Below are 26,123 nucleotides of genomic sequence, written 5' to 3'. Positions count from 1 at the left end.
CACTGTCCAGTAACTTCTTTATTTGCCAGCTCTAAGTTTTCCCCTCAAAACCCATGAGCCTTGTACTTATTCAGATTCTTTGATTCTCTGCTTCCTCAGGTGTAACAAATATGAGAGATTTTTCCTAGAGAATAGAAATAAGTACATTTTTCAATGCAGAATGGAGGGCTAACTTGTATTAGGTCTAAACCACTTCAGAGTTAAAAGAGAATATTTTTGATTGTTAAAGTACTGCTGCAATTTCTTCCCAAATGTAGATATTCAAGAATAGCACACATTCTTACCGCTGGTCTAGGTATAGGTTTTTGTGGTTTCTTGGATCCCAGCTTCTTCATTGCATTGTAGTATTTCTTTTGTTCTTCTGTCAAGAAAATGTCTTGACCTCCAAGGTAAAATAATAATAATACAACTGATTACAGACAAGCTCTTAAATCCACTAATTCTCAGCATTGCAGAATATGGTTTCTTATGAACCATGTACCCATTCCTACACACTGTTATCAAAACTAAAATACATAAATTATACCAAAAAAAACGTTAAAATATCTGACAAGTCTTGATTGGACAAAACAAAACAAATTGAGGAACTGAGAAAAACCCTAGAACTTCTATTTGTTATTAAGAAACTACATACCTGGTTAATTCAATTAGACATGTACAAAAAACTATCATAAAAAGATACTTTACATAGATACTTATAAATCTAACATCATAAATGCCACACTCCACAGTGTAAATCAAACAAAAGTAAAAAAAGCTTCAAAGATAGAAAGATTCACTGAGTGCTGATATGCTTTCAGGGAAACCATATGAGGAAAAAGAAATTGCTGATGTTACTTTTCAGGATGCACATTTTATCATTTGAATACAGGTATCACAGTTCAGATTTTTTTTGCCACAATAACACTCCCACAGTGTATATGAGGCTTGATCATCTCCCTACATTGTACAGAGCATCAGAAGCATGGGCTTACTCTAGGGTTTTTTGCCTGAATAAGGGGACAACAGTGTGAGCAAAAGAGTATCTAAACTGGTATGTGTAATACACATATGGAAACATTTGCCAGAAATAGATTTATGTTGCTAAGTAATTTCATTTTTTATTTAATGCATTTGTTTTTAAGTACATTCCATGCACGCATGATGCCAAAGCAGTGGCATTTGGAAAACAATTTCAGTCAGATTTAATGTTGTCACTTGGCACCACAGTATGAGAAGGACATTAAGGTTCTGGAGCAGGTCCAGAGAAGGGCAATGAAGCTGGTCAAGGGTCTGAGGAACATGTCTTATGAGGAGTGGCTGAAGGAACTGGGATTGTTTAGCCTGGAGAAGATGAGGCTGAAGGGAGACCTTATTGCTCTCTACTACTACCTGAAAGGAGGTTGTTGTGAGGGAGGTGTTGGCCTCTCCTCCCAGGCTACTAGCAATAGGACAAGAGGAAATGGACTCAAATTGTGCCAGGTGAGGTTTAGGTTGGATATTAGAAAGAATTTCTTTACTGAAAGAGTAGTGAGGCACTGGAACAGGCTGCCCAGGGAGGTGGTAGAGTCACCATCCCTGGAGGTGTTAAAAAAATGTGAAGATGTGGCACTTGGGGACATGGTTTAATGGCCATGGTAGCGTTAGGTGATGGGTGGACTTGATGGTCTTAGAGGTCTTTTTCAACCTTAATGATTTTATGACTTTGCCACACCGACTTTATCAAATGCAGTGTCAATCATACTGAGAAAGTAATGATGAATCTGGTGAAGATACGTTTGAGTCTTTCAGCTGTAGCCACATATAGACAAGAAGATTTGGAATTCAAAAGAGATTCTCATAAGCCAAATATTCAAGTAAAAATCAGTTCTTAGAGAGTAAGGGTTTTGCAAGAAAAACAAAAAATTAGTTTGCTGATTATGGTGAAAATGTGATGTAACTGTCAGTAAACTTTTGCCAGTCGGGGGCAAGATGGAGAAGCTATAAAGTAACTAGCATTAAACTTGGGATTTCTTCTGCTGCCTCATTGATGCAATGGCTATCAAGAGTGGACAAGTCATCACCTCAGTGTCCTGTCCATAGGAAGAATAACAGTCTCAAAATATTTAGGAATTTGACAGCTAGTAGAACACTTTTTTATCCATGGGAACTAATATAATGAAAGCAGAATGCACACAGGGACTGAAGAAATGCACACAGTTTGACTACACAGGGACAGTATATTGCAACACGACATCCTCCATATCTCAACATCTGACATATCTCAACAACATTGCCCAAAACACAGAGATCTCAGTGATGCGAAGGCAGAACAAAGACAAGAAAAATACTGCTGAGCAGCCACACACTGCATGATCTGCACATTTTTATGAACACAGATGCATCTATAAATTCAGAAGTCAGGCAACTTATGTTCGCTAATTTGCTACATGAAACTGAAGAATAGCATGTACAATGAATTTTCCCCAGCCTAATTTTGTCCTTCGTGATACCTGCAGTATCTGACTTTCTTGGTGACAGTTACAACAGCTACAAATATAAAAGGAGTGAATACGACAGTGCCAGAAAAAGCTCTTTAGCAGGAACCCTTCTCAGCCTTGAGTCATAATGACTACAGTAGACAATGTCTGCCAAGCAAATTTAACAGAATTTTTAACCACCTCATTACTGAGTAAGGTCACCTTGTTACATAAAGGCTGCCAAAACATTAGTCTTCATCCCCAAGGATAAAAAAATGGAACCATCTTCCTCTTAAATACTGAAAACCCCTGATATTTATTCAAAGGAAGGTGCAAAGATCTTGGAGGATGAGTATGTCATCAGGTTTGGAACCACAAACACATCCTTTCTATTATATAGATCTGCAGATAAGAGACTCAAAAGTATTTCAAGAAGCAACATGTGAAGTTGCATGCTTCCTTCTCAAGTGGAAAGATTCACTGGAAATTTCCCCTGCAGTAAGTTTAGAAGTATCTTTTTCAGTACAATGAACCAAATTTGATAAACCATCTAGAATCACAAATTAAGAAATTATGTACTGCCTTGCTCACTTAACTTCACTCAATAAAAAACCAAACCAAACCAAAAAACCAAAAAATGAACAAACAAGCCCCACAATATTCCAGTATGATTCTGCTCTAAATGTGTACAGAAAAATAAGACTACTGTAGATCTTAGACAGCATTTATACTTTAAATAGCAAGTAGAATTTAGTTTGCCATCATAGTCTGCATTTTAATCTATTTAAATGCTCCTGGAGTTCTTGAGACAATCCTGCATTCATTTGAATAATAGAAAACTGTTGACGTTTGAAAATACGTAGTTTTTCTTTGAAATTGAAATTGTTTCTTTCTCTTGCAAGTTCACTTCTAACTCATGAGACAGTCTCCCAGCCCCTTCTAATCTTACAATACAGAGCAGTAGTTTTCGCACTCAGCTTGTCTGTATTAGTCTCATCATAACTAAGAAGACCTTCACAGTAAACTATATATTATCTGTTTATCAACTTTGATATTTGTAGTTCTGCATATTCTCTTCTTCACTGTCATCTGTTTGCTTCAGTTAAGTCATCTGTATTTTCACATAGCTTTGTCATAGCACTGTAAGGGTAAGCAAAAAACTATAAATAAGTTTGTGATGTACAACATATCATTGGGCTGTACAGGTATGTGGAAAACACTCAGGCACTCACTGTAAGTTTAAATTACTTTAAATAATGCCTTAAAAAGAAAACTATTATTTCATGATTTTGAATAGAATAAAAGGAAATCTTAATAGCTGTTTTTTTTTTCTTTCAATTATTATGAAAAAATTGAGACATTCATATTTATCCCTGCATGCATTTTCTGAATGCTCAATAACAATGAAGTGTTGCAAAAAATGTAATATGTGATACTCATCTTCTTTTTTTGTTGATTGAAGTTATCTATGATGACACCAATGAATAAGTTTAGAGTGAAAAATGATCCAAAGATGATAAAGGCAACAAAGTAAAAATACATGTACAGGTTGTCCTCATACTTGGGCTGTTTCTCTGTCTGTGTAACACATAAAACCAGCAAAACACCACAAATAACAGTTAAGACAAATTACAGAATACCGAGCAGGAAAAGAAGTAACATTTAACTGGACAGCAACTCCTTGACAAGGGGAGGAAAAACAGCTGGTTTGGGGCATACACTAGACTTGCCTTACCATTGAGCTTGAAAATCTATTTAATACAGGTATCTGTAATTGCACACACACACACAGACTTGGCATTCCTCCCCTTTCTATCTGCCAGTTCCTCTCTAATGACATTTGATGTCTCATGTAATTATTACTAAACGTGACAGAAGTGTGCAAATCTCAAAAGCAATTCAGTTCCTACGGAGTTTATGCAAATCAGGAGCTTGATAGAGGAAAAAATGCAAATACCAGCATTAACAGAAGAACAGGCAAAATTCAGCCATTTTATTTGTTAAGATCGTCAGAGTCTGCAGTTCTGGGTTACCAACTTAAGTTTTGTCACTTGATTATTTGGGTTATTTTTGGATACTGGAAAAAGCTCATTTCCTAAACTGTATAACCTTAGTGTCATAAATCAATAGGAAACACAATTTAATTTGTTTTGTTATTTACTTATTAAATTAGTAAACCTTTATGCTGATGTGCTGCTATAATTTTTTTAACTATTAAACATATATGCTCTTAACTACTTTATAATGCTTTGATTAATACGGAAAATTTATCAAGATTTTACACTTTTATTCTTTATATTTTACTTTATTTCAACTGCCATTCAAGAGCCACTACATCAATCTTACATGTTTTCACTCAGGAAATTTTATATTGCACTCACTTCTGTAGAATCAACTGCGGCATACATGATCTCTGTCCATCCTTTAAACGTTGCCTAAAAACAAAGTTTGATAATATTTTCCATCAAGGATCAAATTTTATAAACATTCTAAATAAATATGTGTTTGCATTCTAAATAATATGTGCTTGCAGCCACAAAAATAAAGGGAATATTAAAAGTCTGGTAAGACACAAATAAAGTATACACAGGAAATAATTTACGCTGGAATGCTTCTCCCTAATACTTAAACACTGATGAAATTCTAATCTTCATGGAAATTCATATAAACTCTATGTGGGATCAGCTGCAAGCAATATCTGAGCGTAACAAAGTCTGTAATTTATAACAAGGCTCCCAGTTCTATCTTTCTGACTACCAAAAAATGGATGAAAACTCCAAAAATCACCCACCATGGCATGGCATTTTTCAGATAGAAAAAGTCCACCACTATCCCTCAGTCCTTCCCTGAAGGGATGCCCTCAATCCATTCATCCTCCATCCTGTACTGATACTGGGGACTCCCCTGACCTAGATGCAGGGCCTTGCACATGGCCCAGTTGAACTTCATGGGCTCGCATGGGCCCACTACTCAAGCCTGCCAAGGTCCCTCAGGATAGCATCTCATCCCTCTAAACATATCAGCTGCACCGCTCAGTTTAATGTCACCTGCAAACTGCTGAGGGTACACTCCATCCCACTATCTATGTCACTGATGACGTTAATAAACAGCATTGGTCCCAGTGTTTACCCTTGAGAGACACCATTTGTCACTGGTTTCCACTTGGGCATTAAGGCACTGACTGTAAGTCTTTGGCCACAGCCATCCAGTCAATTCCTTATCCAACTAGTGGCCCTTCCATCAAACCTATTCTTGTAAGCTATGATATTAAGTAGAAACAAGGTATGAATGGTATGTTTACTGGAAACATTACACAGCTTAACCATTCTATGCAAGATATGTTACAAAAGCTAAAAGCATTGCTGTCCTCTGGTAATTTATGCAACTGCCTAGCACTATTTACCAATAGCTACTGTTACTCCCTAGAGTAATCAGATAGTAGCATGCTAGTACAATAGTAGCTACTAAATATTACCAGTTGGAGATTTAAGATGGAATAATTACCAAGTGCTTAGGAGCACAAAGATTTCCCCAGAAGTAGTTCATCAAGTGAACTCAATTAGGAATATTTAATGCTTCTGTCCTACTGGCTCCAATTTACAGATATTGCCTCTACAAAAGGTTTGTGAATCGAAATCTAGGACTAGTAAATTCTGCAACTTCTCATTTAGAGTTTAAAAACAAGCTTAAAAATATCTATGAAAAACTTACTTACCTACTTAGCAATAATGAGCAACTTTAAAACTTTTTCTAAATTAATAGCTGGCTCTCTTGTTACATGAAGATCAGATGAGCCCTAGATTGTATCTATTTGACTACCATGGTAAAGATGTAAGTCAACATGCCTTAATAGATCAAGCAAATAAAAGAAAATGAATCCTACCTGCCTTTTTTTTTTTTCTTTTTTCTTTTTTTTTTTCCCCATAGACAACTGCATTTCTGTAGAACTTGAAAAAGTACTACAGTTGGTTGCCAAGGAAATTTTTATCCATCTGGTGGAGATTAGATATTCCTCCTCTTCCAAAACAACCACTGAATATACCAGATTTTGACCATAAGTAATATTAGTCTGTTCCATAGAACACAATTAAAAAATCAAATCCCATATTCATTCATACATCATAAAATAACACTGAAAATTATGGAATTAAATGTAACTTCTACACAATGAAAATTAAATTACCAAAATGTATACACTTACTACTTGAAGCAGAGAAAGATAACCAGCTCCAACATTATCAAAGTTTACTTTTACATTTTGCCACCGAACGTCATCAGCAGTCATCGTAAGATTTTTACACACAGTTGCATTACTGACTTTCTCTGGCTTGAAAATCTCACCAGTTGTGGTGTTAACACAGTGATAGAACTTGCCAGCAAACAAATTTACTCCCATGATGCTGAAAATTAGCCAGAATGTAAGACAGACCAGAAGAACATTCATAATGGATGGAATTGCTCCAGTAAGAGCATTCACAACCACCTAGTAAATAGAACAGGAAAAAAAAAATTCTTAAAGACAATACATAGAGCAGCATTCCCAAATATATATTAAATACATATTGTCAAATATAGCAAAAGACAATGTAAAATATTAGCATACACTCATGTAATGCAAATAGAAAAGGAATAACATGTATAATACAATTAAACATCCTACTATTGGCCTTGAAGACAGCCATGCAGTTCAGTGATCCTCTGCAATTTTATAATTAGGCATATTTTCATGGATTTGTTTTATACACTATTTCTTTTTTTTTCTTACCCTCATGCCTTCAAAGCGTGACAAAGCTCTTAGGGGTCTCAAAGCTCTTAATGTTCGGAGGGATTTAATTGCACTGAGTTCTGAGAAACCAAGGGCATGAGCTACTAAGCTAACCAAGGAGACCTAGAGGAAACAAAACAAAAGAACTTTTAAATTATTATGTTTTATGGCCTCACAATAGAGATGTAATGCCTTGATGAGAAAAAACTTTGATCTGGATGTCAGAAAAAAGTTTCTAAGTATCCTAAGCTTCCAGCAAGAACAAACAAAAATGAAAGAAAAAAAGAATAGAACACTTCATGTAAATTTCCGAACAGTTTAAACAGAAAGAAACCTTCACCTCTGGAATTTTCATCACAGAGTACTACTTAGAAGAGTGGACATCATACCTGTGCAAAATGAAGGGCAATTTGGATAAAAAGAATATAAGTAAAAGCACATCGTCCCGATAAACTCAGCCAAAGCATGGAAACTACTGAAAACCTAGTCCCATTGTACATGATGCTACAGTTCTAAATGGTGCTCTACTACAGAAGCATTATTACAGTTATGATAAAATCTGAGTCAGCAACATTTGCTTCTGCTAATTTGCACTTAGAATAATTCACATAATAGCGGATATAGAAATAACTAGTAATTCATATTGCTTGCAGATGATGACAGGCTTGGAAGTGGTACATACTTATTGAGACAGGAGTGTGACACATGTAACTCCTAACTGCACAACAGACAGAAATACAGTGTCACTACAATTATTAAAAGCAATGCACTCAAATGCAAAACAGTAAACAGAACTTTCCTGGGAAGTGGAGTTATGACAGAGCTTATAATTCAGTTGTGAGCTATGGCTTATTGTCTCTTCAGACTACTGCAATCTTCATGTTTAAAAATTAAAATATCAAGTACCAGAAGAAAATCTACGTTTACCTCCATTTGGCAAAGAGCAAACACATCTTCTGGTGTTTTAAGTTCAAAATTTCAAACTTGAAGTGCAGTGTTAAAAATCTTAAGTCCAAGAATGATCAAGAAGCTGGCAGATAATGTTTTAGTTATTTGCCTTAGAGTTTTGAAATGTGTTGAATGATGGTATATTATAAAACATATATACAATAAGGAGAAACTGGCTAATTTTTTATGTCTTTAAAATGTAGCATGCAGTGTTTTAATACAATCAAGGGCAATTCTAAAAAATGAGGACAACATTTTCTGTAGGTGACACAAACTAGATAAAACCAAATTAATTCAGGGGACTGAATCTATGCAATATATGAAATGCAAGTCAGTGATCACTACAATGCCTTATGATGGAAGGCTGTGTTTATGAAATAACTCATCTAAAACTTTAGATAATTCAGCTGCTGAAGGAATTATAATTAGGCCACATAGTTCAAGAGAAGAAAATTTCATTGAAAAAAGAAAACTAGGAGAAGATCCAGAGAAAGAACACATTCTCTTTGTGAAATGACCTTTGTTCATGCCACCAATCTGATTTTCTATACAAACTGACTTATAACACTCAGTTTCAGAAGACTGTGCCTTCTTTAAATCCAAATGTTAAACAAACATTTAGCCCAGAAAGCATATAATCCTATATGAATTCATCAAGACCTTAAGATTATTACACCTTACTTTTATAATTCTAGAGAAGATATAGAGAAAATCAGTTCCATGTACTTCTGTCAGATAACCATATTTTCTAAGATAATGCAGCTATTAGAATTGCGTATTTATGTTATTAGAGAAATCCTCTTCCTGCAAGATTAGCGCATCCCTACTTAATGATGCTATAATTTTATTTTTCTTTAGAAACTGAAATACAATTTAACATATTGCTTTTTTCAGTTTCTGTTTTTGGAGGGGAGAAAGGAGAGGAAGGATAATGCATCTCAGCACATGGTGCTGATGGTAATTAAAGTTTAATTTTCCTAGTACAATCCATGGATGTGTGTGCAAGTGCATGCAAGCATTTTTTATTAAATAATTTCCTCATCTTCCTTATCTATGGCCATGGTTTGGCCAGCTCCTGATACAAGCTCCAAACTTTCTTCCACATATAAAAATGCTAGCTGTAACATTTTTGTGATGTAAAATTAGAAAATGATATTACATACTGCACGAGTAAATTCAAAATCTGTATTGTAACAGATAAAAGGAGAAATGTAAAATACAGACTATAATAACACGTAAGACAGAATCCATCCTCAGCTTCATTTCAACTTTCTGTTCTTGTAACTACCAAATAGGGTGTTTGCAGGAAAGCACATTGGCAATGTAAGGTGGAAACATCTTCCTTTGGATTTGCTAAAACTGGTTGTGTTTTGAACAATTCATGTGCCTTAAAATTTATTTCCTCTTTTAACATAATTACTCTTACAGAAGAGAGGGTCCAATCCACAAGAATTTTTGAAACCTTCAGTACATCTGGATTAACAGCTCAAAAACTGTTTTCAGATGTTAACAGCTGTCTATTTTCGGGTAAGAGTCAATGACTTTGATACTCACTAATTCTACTCTAGACAGTGTTCTCCTGTTGCATTTATACAAGGAAGCCTTATGCAGATTTCCTTCCTCTAAGGGTAGTTCAAGCAAGCTGTCCAACACTACACAACTCCATGTTTGTTCTCTTTCGTTATACCCTTTGAACTTGGACATGGAAAGCTGAGCAAAACCAGCATTTGTACTTGTTTTGGGGCTAATTATCCTTTCTGGAATCACTCTGAACATCACAAAGGGTAAGAATTTCTGTTTGTATGCTCTAAGTTCTTTCCCAAATAGAAGACAGCTGGAGAGTTTAGACTGACAGGTACAGAACAATTTGCCTAAAAAAAAACATGTCAAATTTTGCCTTACTGTGAAACATTCAATTAGACTGGTAGTGGTATGGCAAATAAGTCCAATGTTTAGATGGATAAAGGCATAGGACAGGAAGATAAAGCAAAGATAGATTTAAACAGCTGAGGGCAGCACACTGCCTCTTACCTAAACCATCAGGTAAAATGCCAGCAGTAAGAGAAAGAATTAAAGTTGCTTGCTACTAACTGAAAACAATAACAAGTAAATCTGGATATAGACCAGAAAACCTCCAAAAGGGCCTTCCAACTTAAATTATTGTATGATCTGGTGCTATTAGGTCATAAGATGTAGGCATTCCAAGCAAAAGATGAAGAAGGCTACATGAAAGCACTGAAATCACAAAAAAAAAGGAATAGCCTGTATCTCTCCATATGGAGATATGGTATGTTTTACTAAGAAGAACTATCTTAAACACAATTCAAGATCAAACTTTCACAATATAGACTTGCACAAAGTTACCAATTCTGAATATTCCTTAAACAGTAACATTTATTTATTTAGTTTCTTGCATTTTCACAAATGACAAATCTAATAGACAAATAGAAATGCAAATTTAAGTATTGCAAGATTCTGGAAACACTGTCTTGGAATCCTAACAGGAAATGAGGCTAAAGCATGGCATCAACAAATTTATGCAAAGACAACAAAATCTATCTGTGTGACTGACGATGATTTCCCATTAATTATAACATTGACATAAGTTTTTCATGTAACATTTGCGTTACAATTAAAAATAAAAAAATCAGAAGCCTATGGCATCCATAAAGAAAGCGAATAAGGGGGTGGGGGTGAAATCAAGCTCACTGAAATGGCTCTGCTTAGGTGCATCCTCTCCAACGTGGATAGCACAAGCAACGGTAACAGATGCTTCTCCGTTAAGTCTCTTAAGTGTCTGTATACCAATGCAAGAAGCATTGGGAATAAGCAGAGGGAACTGGAAATCTGTGTGCGGTTGGAGAGCTAGAATCTCATTGCGATTGCAGAGACGTGGTGGGACAGCTCGTGTAACTGGAATGTGGGCCTCAATGGCTATGTCCTTTTTAGGAAAGATAGGCCAACAAGGCAAGGTGGTGGAGTTGCTCTTTATGTGAGAGAGCAATTGGAATGTATTGAGATCTATCCAGGGGCGGATGAGGAGCAAGTAGAGAGTTTGTGGGTAAAAATTAAGGGGCAGGCTAGCTTAGGTGATACTGTGGTGGGTGTCTATTACAGACCACCTGATCAGGAGGAGGAAGTTGATGAGGCCTTTTCCAGGCAGCTGTCAGTAGCCTCTCAATCACAGGCCCTGGTTCTCATGGGGTATTTTAACTACCCAGATATTTGCTGTGGAAGGCCCACACAGCCAGCCATCCAGTCGTCCAGGAGGTCCCTCCAGTGCATCGATGATAATTTCTTGATGCAAGTGGTGAATGAGCTAACTAGGAGAGGAGCACTGCTGGACCTTGTGTTCACCAACAAGGAATGCCTAGTTGAAGCAGTGAAGGTTGAGGGCAATCTTGGCTGCAGCAACCGTGCGATGACAGGGTTCAGGATCTTGTGTGGTAGAAACTGAATACCAAGCAGGATTGCAACTCTGGACTTCAGCACAGCCATCTTTGGCCTTTTCAAGCAATTGTTACGGGAAACCCCGTGGGACAGGGAACTGGAAGATAAAGGGGCCCAAGAGAGTTGGTTACTATTCAAGGACCACTTCTTCCAGTCTCCAGATCAGTGCATCCCATCAGGTAGGAGATCAAGAAAGAGTTCCAGGAGGCCTGCATGGTTAATCAGTGATCTGCTGGGCAGACTCAGGTGGAAGGGGAGGGTATATAGATGGTGGAAGGAAGGGCTGGCCACTTGGGTGGCATATAGGATTGCTATCAGAGAATGTAGGGAAGCAATTAGAAAAGCTAAGGCCTCCTTGAAATTAAAACTTGCGAGGGAGATCAAGGACAACAGAAAGGCTTCTTCAAATACATTGCTGACAAAACTAATGCTAGAGGCAATGTAGGCTCTCTGGTGAATGAGATGGGTACCCTGGAGACAGAGGACAGAAAGAAGGCAGAGTTACTGAATGCCTTCTTTGCCTCTGTTTACACTGTTGGAGACTGTCATCAGGAGCATTGGTTCCCTGAGGCCTCAGAGGAGGTCAAGATAAAGGAGGAGTTTGACCTGGTTGAGGAGGACTGGGTTAGGGATCAGTTTGAACACTTGGACATACATAAATCCATGGGCCCTGATAGGACGCACCCATGGGTGCTGAGGGAGCTGGCGGAAGTCATTGCTAGGGCACTCTCCATCATCTTTGGTAAGTCGTGGGGAACAGGTGAGGAGCCTAAAGACTGGAGGAAAGTGAATGTCACTCCAGTCTATAAGAAGGGCAGGAAGGATGATCCGGGTAACTACAGACCGGTCAGCCTCCCCTCCATCCCTGGAAAGGTGATGGAACAACTTATCCTTGGCTTTGTCTCTACGCATATCAAGGATAAGAAGGTTATTAGGTGCAGTCAGCATGGCTTTGCCAAGGGGAAGTCATGTTTGACCAACCTGATAGCCTTTTATGAAGACATTACAAGGTGGATGGTTGGTGGCCATGGAGTGGATGTGGTCTATCTGGATTTCAGCAAGGCATTTGACACCGTCTCCCACAGCATCCTCATAGGTAAACTGAGGAAGTGTCGTCTGGATGACCAAGTAGTGAGGTGGGTTGCTAATTGGTTGAAGGGAAGAAGTCAGAGAATTGTAGTCAGTGGGGCAGAGTCTAGTTGGAGGCCTGTATCTACTGGGGTCCCTCAGGGGTCAGTGCTGGGGCTGTTGCTTTTCAATATATTCACCAATGACGTTGGATGCGGGATTAGAGAGTGCTGTCAGCAATTTCGCTGATGACACTAAGCTGGGAGGAGTGGCTGACACACCAGAAGGCTGTGCTGCCATTCAGAGAGACCTGGACAGGCTGGAGAGCTGGGTGGGGAGAAATCTTATGAAGTTCAACAAGGGCAAGTGTAGAGTTTTGCACGTGGGAAAGAATAACCCTATGTAGCAGTACAGGCTGGGGACTGCCCTGCTGGAGAGAAGGGTAGGAGAAAGGGACCTGGGGGTTCTAGTGGACAGCAGGATGACCATGAGCCAGCAGTGTGCCCTTGTGGCCAATAAGGCCAATGGCATCCTGGGATCTATTATAAGGGGATTAGCAAGTGCTCTGGTGAGGCCACGTGTGGAATATTGTGCCCACTTCTGGGCCCTTCAGCTCAAGAGAGACAGGGAAGTGCTTGAGAGAGTCCAGCACAGAGCCACCAAGATGATTAGGGGAGTGGAGCATCTCCCTTATGAGGAAAGGCTGAAGGAGCTGGGTTTCTTTAGCTTGGAGAAGAGGAGGCTGAGGGGTGACCTCATAAATGTCTATAAATATGTCAAGGGGGAGTGTCAGGAGGATGGAGCCAGGCTCTTTTCAGTGACGTCCAATAACAGGACAAGGGGCAATGGGTACAAGTTTTAACATAGGAGGTTCCACAAAAATATTAGAAAAAACTTTTTCACATTGAGGGTGACAGAGCACTGGAACAGGCTGCCCAGAGAGGTTGTGGAGTCTCCTTCTTTGGAGACGTTCAAAACCCGCCTGGACGCCTTCCTGTGTGATGTACTCTGGGTGATCCTGCTCTTGCAGTGGGGCTGGACTACATGATCTTTGAGGTCCCTTCCAACCCCTAACATTCTGTGATTCTGTGAATATATATATTAAAAATATATATATTCAGCCTCACTCATACTGTCTTAATTTTTTTTCCTTTGCCTTGTTGAGGGTGTCTTATCTTGCAGAATTTCATCTTATGGAAAGGGGAGAATCTCATACTTACTAATTTCTCAGAGATCAGTACATCTGTTGTGGGATTACACGTTGGACTTTATACTTGGGTGTTCACAACAGAAAGAATGGACAGGATGTGAATGGAGACAGCAGAAAACTTCATTTCCCAGAGAAAACTATTTTATTTCATGTCACTGAGTTAGCCCATTTGCTCACAATGGGGATTCTGCTCCCCTGCCCCATAACTGATGCTAAAAAGAGCATGCTTAAATGAAGACAGAAAACAAACACCATTTGTGCCTTTCCCTTAAAAAAAAATATTTTAAAAAGAGCATTAGGTAAGTTTCAACTCTACTGGTATGGAGCAAAATTTCTGCCCTAGATTCCGTCTGATTAAGCTTTTCCCTGTCCATTTGTTGAATTTTCACTCAAATGTCTATGCAAAGAGAAAGAACTCCTTTGTAAGAACATAACATGCAATGTCACTAATTTTATTGATTTCTTTGGAGCGTAATTTCAATACTACTTTTTATCTTAATTGTCAAAAAACATTAATTCTGTCACCTAAACCCTGGCTTTTTTTTCTGTTAGAAGAATTCAGAATTCAGAGAGAGAGCAAGAGGTATTCTCTATGATTGGAGACAGAGCCAAACAAAACTAAACTGACAGCTTCCAAAAAAGAGTCTTTAGAAAGTCATATGTTAATGAAAAATGGAAGAGTTGCACTGAAATCAGTCTTGTGGCCTAGTACACAGAACCGTAACAATCAAAATGAGGACTGCGAATGAATGATTCCTACCTTTTTGTATTGCTCCATAGGCCATTGTTTTCCACAATATTTCTCTTACTCCAATTGCTGCCTCCTTGCCCCCACCCCTCTTCTTCGTCTGTCTTCTCGATCTCCTGATACCGTTCTCCCCTGAAGTTCTTTGTCAGTGATTCATTAAGCCCAGAATCAATTGTTCTATCCCAATCCCATATGCTCACTTAAATTTCCCTTTCCTTTCTGTGTCTATTTTCTCCTTATTCTCTGTCACGTAATTCAGAAGACTAAATTCCAATCACCTAATAGTCCTCACTCACTGGTTGGGGCCCAGTGCAAAAAACCAAAGAACGCATGGAGTAAATGATATCATAAATATAAAGGCAAATTTAGTTATTCACTGATTAACTACAATGGAATATGATTTGCTAATTATGGCATTTTATTTTCTTTTATACCTAATTTATATTCTTCACTATATATATATGTATCATATTAAAGTTACATAAAAGTGCCTGTCTAAATAACAGACAGAGGCTTCTTAGAACATCTGGTACCTACATCAACAATCAGGAAGTCCAGCCAGCACCAAGCATTAGTGAAATAAGTTTGAAAACCATAGGCCACCCATTTTAGCACCATTTCCAGAATAAAGATGTAAGTGAAGATTTTATCAGCATATTCCAGTATGACTTTTATAGTCTTGCGCTGTTCAATATATATATCTTCAAAAGCCTATGAAGAATGGGTTACATATTAGTCAGATATACACAGGTCTTTGCAATATACAACTTAAGCCAAACGAACTGAATTTAAAATGGCAAAGTAAAATCTCTTTCAACTTTAGATGGTTTACCTTGAAAAAACAGCATGAGCAGAGATTACAGTTGCATTCTGAGTTTTAAATTACATCATTGCCTGATAATAGAATTGCAATATAATGACTGAAGTTGCCAAGAATGTTCTTAGATATTTCAGTAACAGTCAACACAGAATTACAGTGTGTCCCCCTGAAAAGCCCAGTCAGGCTCAGTCAGAAAGCAGTCTCCCAGTTATAACTGACTCAATTAACAAAGCAGAATAATGAACTACAGTGACCAAATATTACATTGCTGCCGATCTTTGCTGAATTCCAATACTGGATATTGGTGGCAGGGTCATAGTAGCAGGAGGCTGCAGGAGTGGCCACTGTGAGAGGACAGGGTCTGCCCTGTACTGGCTCCACAATGGACTGACGACAGGCAGCAGGTCAGTCTATCAGTGAAGCTGGTGGTGCCTCCAGGAAAACATATTTAAGAAGGGGCAAAACAGTACATGGCAGAAAAGTGAGAAAAACTACCCTGAAAACACCAAAGTCAGAGAAGAAGGAATGGACATGGTGCTGCAGGTGCCAGAGCAGAGATAATGGTAGTATATACCAAATCCTATGTCCATCAACACAGAACCCAATACTTAATAGGTACATGAAGGACTAAATGTCACTAAGAATACTATAAAGCAATTCAAGGATTCCTACATATCAGTCTCGAAGTAAACTAAGACTAAAGCAAAAAAATTAACTGTGAACATTAGTTCAAAAACTGTGCTGCTTCTGTGAACAATTTAAAGTAGAATAATTGCTCCGGTTATTGTATGCAATTAATTTTGTATGATTTTTATAATTTCTTAAGCAAGATTTTTAGTGTAATCCTGTTTATAAACAGCCTCACACACACATATCACCTTAAATTCACCAAAAATTCATCTGCAGAATGTTATTGGAGAGTAGAATTCTCATGATGTATTTTATCTGTACTACACAAAATACTCCGGGAGTTTAGTTCTAGGCTCTCATTCAAGGCAACTTTCTATTTTTTTTGTTAATTAGCACAGATGTATTATAACACTATCTTTGATAAAACGTTTTGCATCAGTACTGTTTCTGTGGATGCAAGCTCTACTTACCAGAGCACCGCTACTGAGAAGAATCATGAAGACAATGAACGTTTCAAACCAGTTGTGTTCTACTATGTTGTAGCAGGTTTTACGAAGGTTCCACCAGATTCTTCCTTTTGCACTTTCCATACTGCCTTTACAACATTTGAAGTTCCTCGTACAGCCTAATTATACAAATAATTATAAATTGTTATATGGCAGGTCACTTTTAACTAGCTCCTCTTTCACGAGCTTCAAATTACTGCATGTTACTTAAAACATCCTTATCATCTCAGTTTGACACTTCGGATGAAGTAAAACTTGCACGTACACAATCCTACTACTATCCTGACACTACATCAAGCTCGGAATACAAAAGAGTAAGTCATCTAACTGATGATTAAACAAATAATAAAAAATTATTTTTCCTTTCTATACAGATAATCAAAGACCATATGAGAATTGTCAGGGAGTAGAAACAAAGAGCATAAACAGATACCAACTTTCACATGCACTCAAGTAAATCAGCATCTTTTAAAAGTACTTTCGTATTTCAAATAAAATTCAAATAAATTAGACATAAACACCCTTTATTTTATTATACTGAGGAATGACCTCTGCTTCAAGGGCTGACTAAGGATACCCCTTTCATTACATAAACAATCGATTTAACTGGATATTGTGAGAGTTTTTCTATGTGGTACAGATTTATGGCAAGCATCCTGAAAATTCTGCCTCACCTTGGAGAGCTTATCATAAGGCCTCAAGGCACAGTTTTCAATGAACCTCATTATCTGCCTGGCTAATAGTAGTCTCCTTATTTATTTAAAAATTATTAATCACATAGAAATATAACCAAGTTTAAATAAGATTAATGGGTCCCAAAGGCAATATCCTAGTTTTCCTGTGAGTGTCATTAAGTTCACATGTTACAAGTAAGCTACAAGATATTTCATCAAATCAGATAAAACAGCTACTACTCTGAAGAGCATGATCTACCTTACCTTCAACTACTCAAAACACCTATATCATGGAAAAACTAATCTTATGACCAAAGACTAATAGACATTACATAATATAAGGGTAAGGAAGAATTGTAACATAAGGTGATATTATTTGAGAAGTGCACTTTTTTTTTTAATCAAGAGATTGGTATATTTATGATAGCTCCACATTAAAAAAAAATTTCTCTTCTAGATGAGTGAAATATTTCAAAAGGCAAGAATCTTTGTCTAAGTCAAAGGTGTCTTCATAACAGGAAATCAAATATCATAGATAGGATATTTTATTTTGAATGATTTTAATAATGACTTAAAAGGAAAGTAAATCTGTAATAATACAAAAATGGGAATTACATTCCTAAACAGTAAATTTCAGTAGTCCCCTAGAGGATATAGCTATACAGAACGAATCAAAACTTCTAAGGACATGAAAGTATGCTGTTAAGACTTCTTTACTTCAACAAAAACGCAGGATCTCGTTCACTTGTGGCATCCCACATATTTATGCACCCACCCCTCCCCATTAATTGTATAACATCAAGAAAATAGCTCTATTTTTTGAGTCAAACTTTCCAAGATCTGAATCATCCACTGGACTGCTCTCTAGCACTGTGAAGGGAGCATGAGTAATCACATGATTTGGGTTTAAATTTCTCAGTGTAATGAACCTGGTGTAGTTTGGTCTTGCAGATTTCACTGCTGAGAACGAACACCATTTAAATCAACAGGCTTACTAACTGCTAAGAATCGGTTTAGAGAATTTTGCCTAGTGTTTATTTTAAAGTATTTTAAAGTATCACATACACACACATATTTAACTTTGCACCACACAAATGGCTCCACAGACTTTCAGTACAACTATACAGCAGGCAAAATTTATTATATGACAGGACTTGACAAACTAGGACTGATGTAGTAAGAAGCTTCCTTGAACTGCCAATGCTTGTTGCAAATAACCAAAATGTAACTGCTAACCCCAAATTTTATTTCCATACCTTCTGTAAAGCACGCTTGTAGCTCCGATGCTTTTTCTGGTTCAGTTTCAGCTTTTTCTTCTCTAGAGAGAGCTAAATTAATTGTACTTCCTTCAGATGAGCTGGAAAAATCTAGCTTCTGAAAACAAAATTTGGTAACAGTTATACTTCATTAATATTTACTTTTTTAGAGCTGTAATTAAATTTAAGCATGCAACACTGTGGAAGTAGTAAGAACAATATTTGTCACCAGAAATACAGACAAGCATCCACATGTAGCAGTCAATGCTGTTGAAATGTGTGTAAATCATCCACTTTCTAGTACCTACAGTTTGCAAGGCCTATCATGTAAACTTTCACTGAATTTCAGAACTTCTGGTCTAAATATAGTAAAGTGTTATCGCTATACTAAATATAGTAGAGTGTTAAGTTAACCAGGACCAAGTAAATTTTCTGATACACATTCTATTTATTTTGGTTTTGCTTATTAGTTTCTTACTATAATTTCTCTTGCTACATTTTAAAACAATACTGGTTATACTGTATGTTTTAAGATGATGCATATTGTTAGCTATTTTCATTAAAGCAGTCTCTGCAACCTGAAGACAGTAAATCTGACAGCAAAAAAAAAATTAAATTGTGAACTGTCAGGGTAAAGTGCCAAATGAAGAAAAAGCAGCAGATTTTTAAGGACTGATTTTAATTCAGTGCTCATTATTCATAATATAAAAATAAAGAAAATTAATTATCGGTTCTTTTTTATTGGCATCTTAAACGTCAGTGTGATGCAAACTAACCACTTATGACATATATGACAAATTATAATAAGATTTGGTCACCTTTGACAACAGATAATTTACATCTTTTTTGTTTTAAGATCATTCTTATGATCTAGAATGGAAAATGCTAAAGTAAAATCAGGATTAATATGAAACCCTGTTTCAGATGTGAATTTAACATTACCTTCAACACATTCATAAAACAAATTAAGCCTGCCCTATCTTAACCCTTAATTATCACTACCATATGAGGTCTTTCTATGTTTGTGTTTTTTTTAAACGTACTCATAAGCTTCAAAACAGGAAAAGTATGATAAATACATTTCAACTGGCATTAATTTGCATTCTTTTTTCCCAATGCACACATGTATTACATCGTGCATTCGGAAACTACCCATTACTCTGGTACACATACCTGTACAGTTAACACCCAGAAAAAAAGAATTTCTTTTATTTTAGTAATTAAAATTGCATGTCACATTAGTACCTTAAAAATTACTAATAAAAGAATAAGCCTTAATTTATTTTTAATTTTTTAATATGTATATGTATTACAAAAATCTGCAATGTAGAGATTTTAAAGGAAGATGTGGTGTCCTGTACACTTAATCTGAGTATGAGTACCAAACTAAGTCAAAGTAGTTTTGGTCACAGCATTCTGACATTTTACAATGTTAGTTTCAAGAATTATACAATATCAGAAAGGAATTCACACAACTAAATGTCTGTAGGGAATGATGTAAGCACACTTTGTAAAACAGCCTCGGTTTTGTACAATTAACAACATTTTAATTAATGTAGCTAGACTTGCATGATTAGAAGACATTTAAAATATAAAGCAGACAAGTTACAGGCAACATCCAATCAAGCTACGTTTAAATCTATTGTAAGATGTAAAAGGACACAATTATTTTAGGTATTAAACAATTTACTTTTTTTTTTTTTTTCTGTATTTGTGAAAGAAGATAGAAATGATTTAATGACAAAAAGTAACCCAGTGTTCCGCATTAACTTTTATTAAAAATGATCCAGTAATATTGCCTACATTGCTGCTACTTTAGAAATTGGTTATCTGGAATATAATCCCCAAATTACTCTATATAGAATCTAAACACCTCTTTTCATTTTTAGTAGCATTAATTTTAAGATAGCAACACTCACAGCAAATATTTATTCCTATTGCTAATTTCACTGAATCAGAGGATAGCACTATATAACTCCATCATTTTACTAATATGCTGCTTTCATCATTCCGTGACATAGCATGTATGTTGCAAAATGTTGCAGCAGTAGTATGTGAACTTAAATAATGAATTTAATTATAAACCAAGTGACTAATTTTAATTTTTAAGAGTAAGGAAGTTTTGCGTCGTATTACTAACAAAAATTAAAAACTATATTAAGTACCATGGGTCATTTGAACTGTAAGCTACTTAGTACACCGTTTGAGCAGATGACATGTATTCAGCTGAAAGAATACAGCTTTATATGAATCAACATTAAAAAATGAATAACCATAAACAGAAAAGAAACTAAAAAGAATCAATGCATTTAAAACATGAAGTTATATATCTCATTTAACACATGGTAGAAGAGTCGGAGATTAGAGATTTTTTTTTTTTTTTTTAAGAAAGGCAATTTTATTCACTGTAGAAATCAAATTAGAGGCTCAATGAGCTATTTTGATACAAAGGACAGGTAGCCTGGTTCCCTCTTTCTTCTAAGGACAGTGTAGGATATAATCCAGTGTTTAAAGAACTATGGATTTAGTTAAACATTGATTCTCTTTTTCATGTGAGGTGCTTGTACTTTTCACTAAGATGAAAGTATCAAACAAAACCCCCAGACAGTAAAAGGCAATATGCATGGAAGAGTCTCCTAATTAAGGATTCAGTTAGTTTCTTTGCTATGTACGAAGTTCACAGAGATCTAACTGATTTTGTGAATCACTCCAGGAACAGGAATTTTAGGAAAGACAGAAATATTCATCCTTAACCTTTCAGGGCACTTAGCTGCTGTTCAAAGTTTATCAAACTAAGGTAAGAAGGCCTCATTGTATATATACTGAGCACTGGATTGAATGGGTCAACTCATGTACTCAAAAGTTGATAAGCTGCCTTGATGTTTGCAAGTCAACAGCTAGAACATTTTTGTTAGACATTTTTGTCACATTGCAATCTTTTTGTTTATCTTTTTCTGAAAGAATAGAAGTATGCCTATGAATAAAACTTGGAAACTACTTACATAATTATCTATTTTATCTTTAAAGAAAGCTAAAGTGTTGTTCAGAGAAAATACTTAGGTCAAAACCTACCGCTCCTACTCTCTGTAATTTAGGAAAAAAAAAAAAAAAAAAAGGAACCCACGGCTAGTACAAAAAAAAAAAAACCAAAAACCAAACCAAACCAAACCAACCAACCAACCAAAAAAACCCCACACCTTATTATGCAAGGAAGGTTTCAATAAGATCATGTGACAGCCAGATAAAAAAGAATCAAGTATTTTTCAGTCAAATGATTACAAGCCCTTGGTTTATTATTTTGCATGCTATTCTACACCTAGCCAGATTCATGACAGTAGAAACTTGAAGCAGGAGCAGTGTCACATAAACAAAATCCATTACATTGGAATTATACACACACACCAAGCACCAGCAGGATCGGATACTACCATGTTTTGCTCTCTCCTACTTAAATGTCTTCTATAAAATGGTTTGGAAAGATACTTTTCCCTTCTGTCTTTCTGAGTAGCTTACATGCCACCTGGGCACAAAAGTGAGACGTGAAATACTTCCAACATATAAAACAGTGCAAAAGAATACAAGAAGGATAATTCAGAATTCTGCAAGAAAACTGTGAACAAAATTTGTACTTGGAAAAGCAATACCACAATAACTATGACTATTGACCAGCAAGGAGCAGAACTACTCCACTATTCAGGAGCGGTCATCAGGAATAAAAAACCCACAGCTTGGTACAATTCAGGTTTGTTTTATAGTTCTGGGGATCCTGAGCTTAGAGGTTTGGGAGGGCACTAGTTCCTATTTTTTCTTTTTAACACTTGTTTTCATTTTAGCCTTATCCTCGATTTTCCTATTTTTTTATTTTCTATCTTTCCTGAACTTCCTTCTTTACACCATTTTAAATCACCCAGATCTATTTAGAAACCTACATAGAATCCTTTCTGCTTGAAATTATGTTTTATTTCTTTCTAAAAATAAAGCAACTGGATTAAGTTCAAAGAAACAATTATTGATGATGAAGAGCAAAACCAATAAAAAATATTCTCTAGCTTCCAATCTTAGATATACACAAACTTCATGAGTAGAATACAAGTAAATTATTACATCCATATTCAAAAACACTACGCATATAAAAAAAAAGTATGTTTGACTGTTTCCAGGAATGTCTCTTTCATCCTATTCTTTAGCTTATCTTATATGAGAAAATGGGAATGTAAATTATAGAAACATTGTGAACAAACATGAAACAATTTATATCAATAAACATTTTAACATACAAGTAATTGTAGATATGTAATATTAAAATGACATTGGTCAAATGAATACGATCAGAAAATGTTCATAATTACACGACAGCTAAAAACATGGCTCAACAGATGAACAGAAAAAGTCAAGTGAAGATTACCTTTCCATTTTCATAAAATCATAGGCTGTAACCTCTTTTAAACTTGATCTTGATGCTTTATGATTCCGTTAACAATAACAAAAACCTACAAAGCATGCAGGTTACATCACAGAAGTAGTACAGAAAATACCAAAGATGTAACAAGGAGAGAGGAACATGGGACTGCCCTCAACCATGCTGTGAAATGAGTCATGGGACTCAGTTTACAGAGCGGCTGTGCATGTTTTCACTACATTGCAATGGATGGGGAAAAATATATTGTAGCTGAGTAGCATGCAGGCCAATCAATCTCAAAAGTGATCATATAGGTATGATTTGTTTAGGTAACCTGTGTAAACATGCTGACACGTTGCTCTGCCTGGTTAAAAAGCACCAGATCTGCATTCTTGACTGATCCAGCTTGATTTTACTCCTGTGAGAAGTAAGAATGGTACGCAATGAAGTTAAAACACGGTACCCTTTAGGTTGTTCGAGTTCTGGAAACAGCAGATGTATGTATTCCTACTTATTTAAAAATGTGTTTTCTAGATAGGTCACACATTTGCAAAATATAATATTTATAGCTGTTGATTAGAGCTTTAAGCATACTGAAAGAGGTAAAATTAGCAGAATATCTGGAACCATAGATGTGTATCTGACCTTGCCCTGAACTTAAAGGAAAAAAAAATCCCAATCAAAAACCTCTCTACCATCCCCCCCCCAAAAAACCCTACAAACCAAAAAGACAGATACACTCACACTATGTATATTACAGTTTTAAGAATCCTCTAAATGTCATTAATTAGTAATTAGACCTTCTAAAAAAACAGAAATATTTTGTCTTGCATTTAAGTTTCAGGGTTACTCCTGGTCTTTACTATATGCTAGATTTAACACAGTTATCAGGGCTGGAGTATATTACCTTGATTCACTAGATTATGGATTTCTTCCACAAAACAAGTTTTATTAAAACACACTGAGAAGGCTAGTATCCTTTATTTAGATTAATACATAAAGATGTAGCAACTGCTCCACAGACATTATCGCTTCTTTACAAAGTGCAGTTAACACTTTGAACAAGTTATGAATATTGTTTGCTTTGCTTTTAAAAGCCCTTTCAGTAATCTAAGGTCTTATCAGCTGAGAGGTCAAGATAATATATAGAGTTACAGAACCCCCAAAAATTGGATGGAACAAATCAAGCAAGTATGAGGAAATGAGCTGCTGAAATAACAAATAAGCATATTACTATTGAATACTGTACTCTACAACAAAAGAAACACCTGAAGAGTCACCTTACTACACCTTTCAAATTTAAGTTAAACTACACCTTGCTACAACAAAACTTATTTTCTAAAATTTGGAAATACTATGGGCAAATTCATTGCCAGTTCAAAACAAAAAAAAACCCCAAACCTAAAAAGCCCACAACCAGTCAAATAAAGAAAACCCCAAAACCCTAAAAGAAAACAAAACAATCCAGACAAAGCAATCCAAGCTGGAGTATGGCTGTGTGCACCAGCAGTGATACTCCATTAATGTCCTTGTGTCTTCAGGTGCCAGGAGAGTTGACACCAGACACAGTCATGTACTGGAACAACAGCATAGCAATCTGAATTTTCAAGTCTCTCTCTTTGCTTTTCCACTCATTTGGCAGCTTCTGACAAATGCTGCTGACTCCTTTCCTAAAGCTGACACAGTTAAAGGTCAGGCGGTTGTCTTTGAAGTGACTGGTTCAAAACTCCCACAAACAGGCAATAAATGAATATTTTTTCATTCGGTAATCTATTTTTTTCTCATCACTTTTACTTGATACATTCACATAACACTGACATTGTTCCCTTGCTTTTCCCCATCTTTTTAACTTCAGAACTCAGAAACTGTTGTTATTGCTCTCATTAGCCTGAGTTAGCACCTCTGTTAGATTACCCAGTACAAATAATGCTTATTTCTGTAGAATTCTGTGAGTTTTAAAAATCAGATGCAAAGAGTATTAATATTCTTTCTTAATATCTCCTCTAAATATTTTAAAATTACTTTCATCCTTACTTCATGAAAATATTTTGATTATATATAAGAAAATGTGTTTTGTTTCTGTTTATTCTGTATCTATATAATCTACTTTGTCTATCCAATAAAAAAATTAAGAAAGCTTGCTTTTAAAACCCTTTTATAAATGGGTTGACACATTTATACAGTTCTGCCTGGCAGTTCTGCATTCTCTTCAGTTCCACTTTCTACTTCAGTTCATTCACTCTTAGTACAGTCCAACAAGCTTGAATCACAATGGCCTTCTATTTCTAAGCAGGAAGAGCCATATTATGAAAAAAATACAATTCATACAAAATATAAAATATTTAAATTTTACCTCCTTGCTTTCCTCCAAATCTGAGTCACTGCTGAACTCTTCTGTATTTAGATGCTCAAAATCAGATTCTCCAACAGCTATTGGTACTGTAACAGTAACACTTGGGTTGTTTATGAACGATGTATAATCACTGCCACCTATAACAGTGGCCATTCCATTCTCATTTTTGTGATAATTTGTATCTATCCTTATTTCAGTGATGGTACGGTTGGAAATGCAACGGTCTGTCTCAGCATTCAAGTGATCTGTTGTTGCTCTTTGATTTACAACAGCTTGTTTCCCCCAGAAAGACTTTTGGACACATTCACCTGCTTGTTTCTTCACATAATCTATTCCCTTTTGGATTCTTGCAACAGCAATCTGTAAGTTGTTCATTTCATTATCATCCTCTGTAGGAGAAAGGCTATCTGAACTAAATGAACTCAGTAGCAAGGCCAGAAAAAGGTTCAATACCTAAAAAAAAAAAAAAAAGACAACAATACATGTTTTCCTTTGCTGTACACAATTCTGGAAATTACATGGTAAATAAAATGTAAATGCAACTTAAGTACAACTGCCCTATACCCCAATCAATTTTTTTTTTCCAGTTTTGCAACGCTGTATGACTATGAAGACACTTTTAAATTCTCTTTCTCCTCATCTGACCACATTCTGACCTCATAAAGGTCAGAAATGAATGATTCTTTGGTATTGACTGAACAGATCCAAAATATTTACTTCTCTTGCACAGGGAAGCACTGCAACAGAAGATAAACCTGATGCGTGCAGAAAATGTCTTTCTTAAATGCTGATCCAAACTCACATAAATATTTTTCTGTATGCAACTTAAAAAATGTGAAGCACATCTGTGATGGTTTG

At 36.1% G+C, this 26,123-nt stretch overlaps 1 protein-coding gene across 1 annotated transcript in view; it reads right to left on the bottom strand.

Moving 5' to 3' along the window:
* Positions 1 to 284: 284 nt before the first annotated feature.
* LOC103779706 (sodium channel protein type 2 subunit alpha-like) overlaps positions 285 to 26,123 on the bottom strand; it is a gene marked incomplete at its 3' end in the record, with an annotated part of 26,299 nt that continues 460 nt past the window's right edge. Inside the window, exons 2-10 of the mRNA XM_008947352.1 lie at positions 25,266 to 25,718; positions 18,514 to 18,631; positions 16,548 to 16,702; positions 15,165 to 15,338; positions 7,204 to 7,326; positions 6,640 to 6,921; positions 4,820 to 4,873; positions 3,879 to 4,016; positions 285 to 389 (exon numbers count right to left, since the gene is read on the bottom strand). Of these exons, the coding sequence (XP_008945600.1) occupies positions 285 to 389; positions 3,879 to 4,016; positions 4,820 to 4,873; positions 6,640 to 6,921; positions 7,204 to 7,326; positions 15,165 to 15,338; positions 16,548 to 16,702; positions 18,514 to 18,631; positions 25,266 to 25,718 (1,602 nt within the window). The remainder of the gene's footprint in view (positions 390 to 3,878; positions 4,017 to 4,819; positions 4,874 to 6,639; positions 6,922 to 7,203; positions 7,327 to 15,164; positions 15,339 to 16,547; positions 16,703 to 18,513; positions 18,632 to 25,265; positions 25,719 to 26,123) is intronic.

Source organism: Merops nubicus, unplaced genomic scaffold, assembly GCF_000691845.1.
Source record: "Merops nubicus isolate BGI_N331 unplaced genomic scaffold, ASM69184v1 scaffold21809, whole genome shotgun sequence".
Taxonomy (NCBI): Eukaryota; Metazoa; Chordata; class Aves; order Coraciiformes; family Meropidae; genus Merops; species Merops nubicus.
This window is presented reverse-complemented; position numbering and strand designations above follow the sequence as displayed.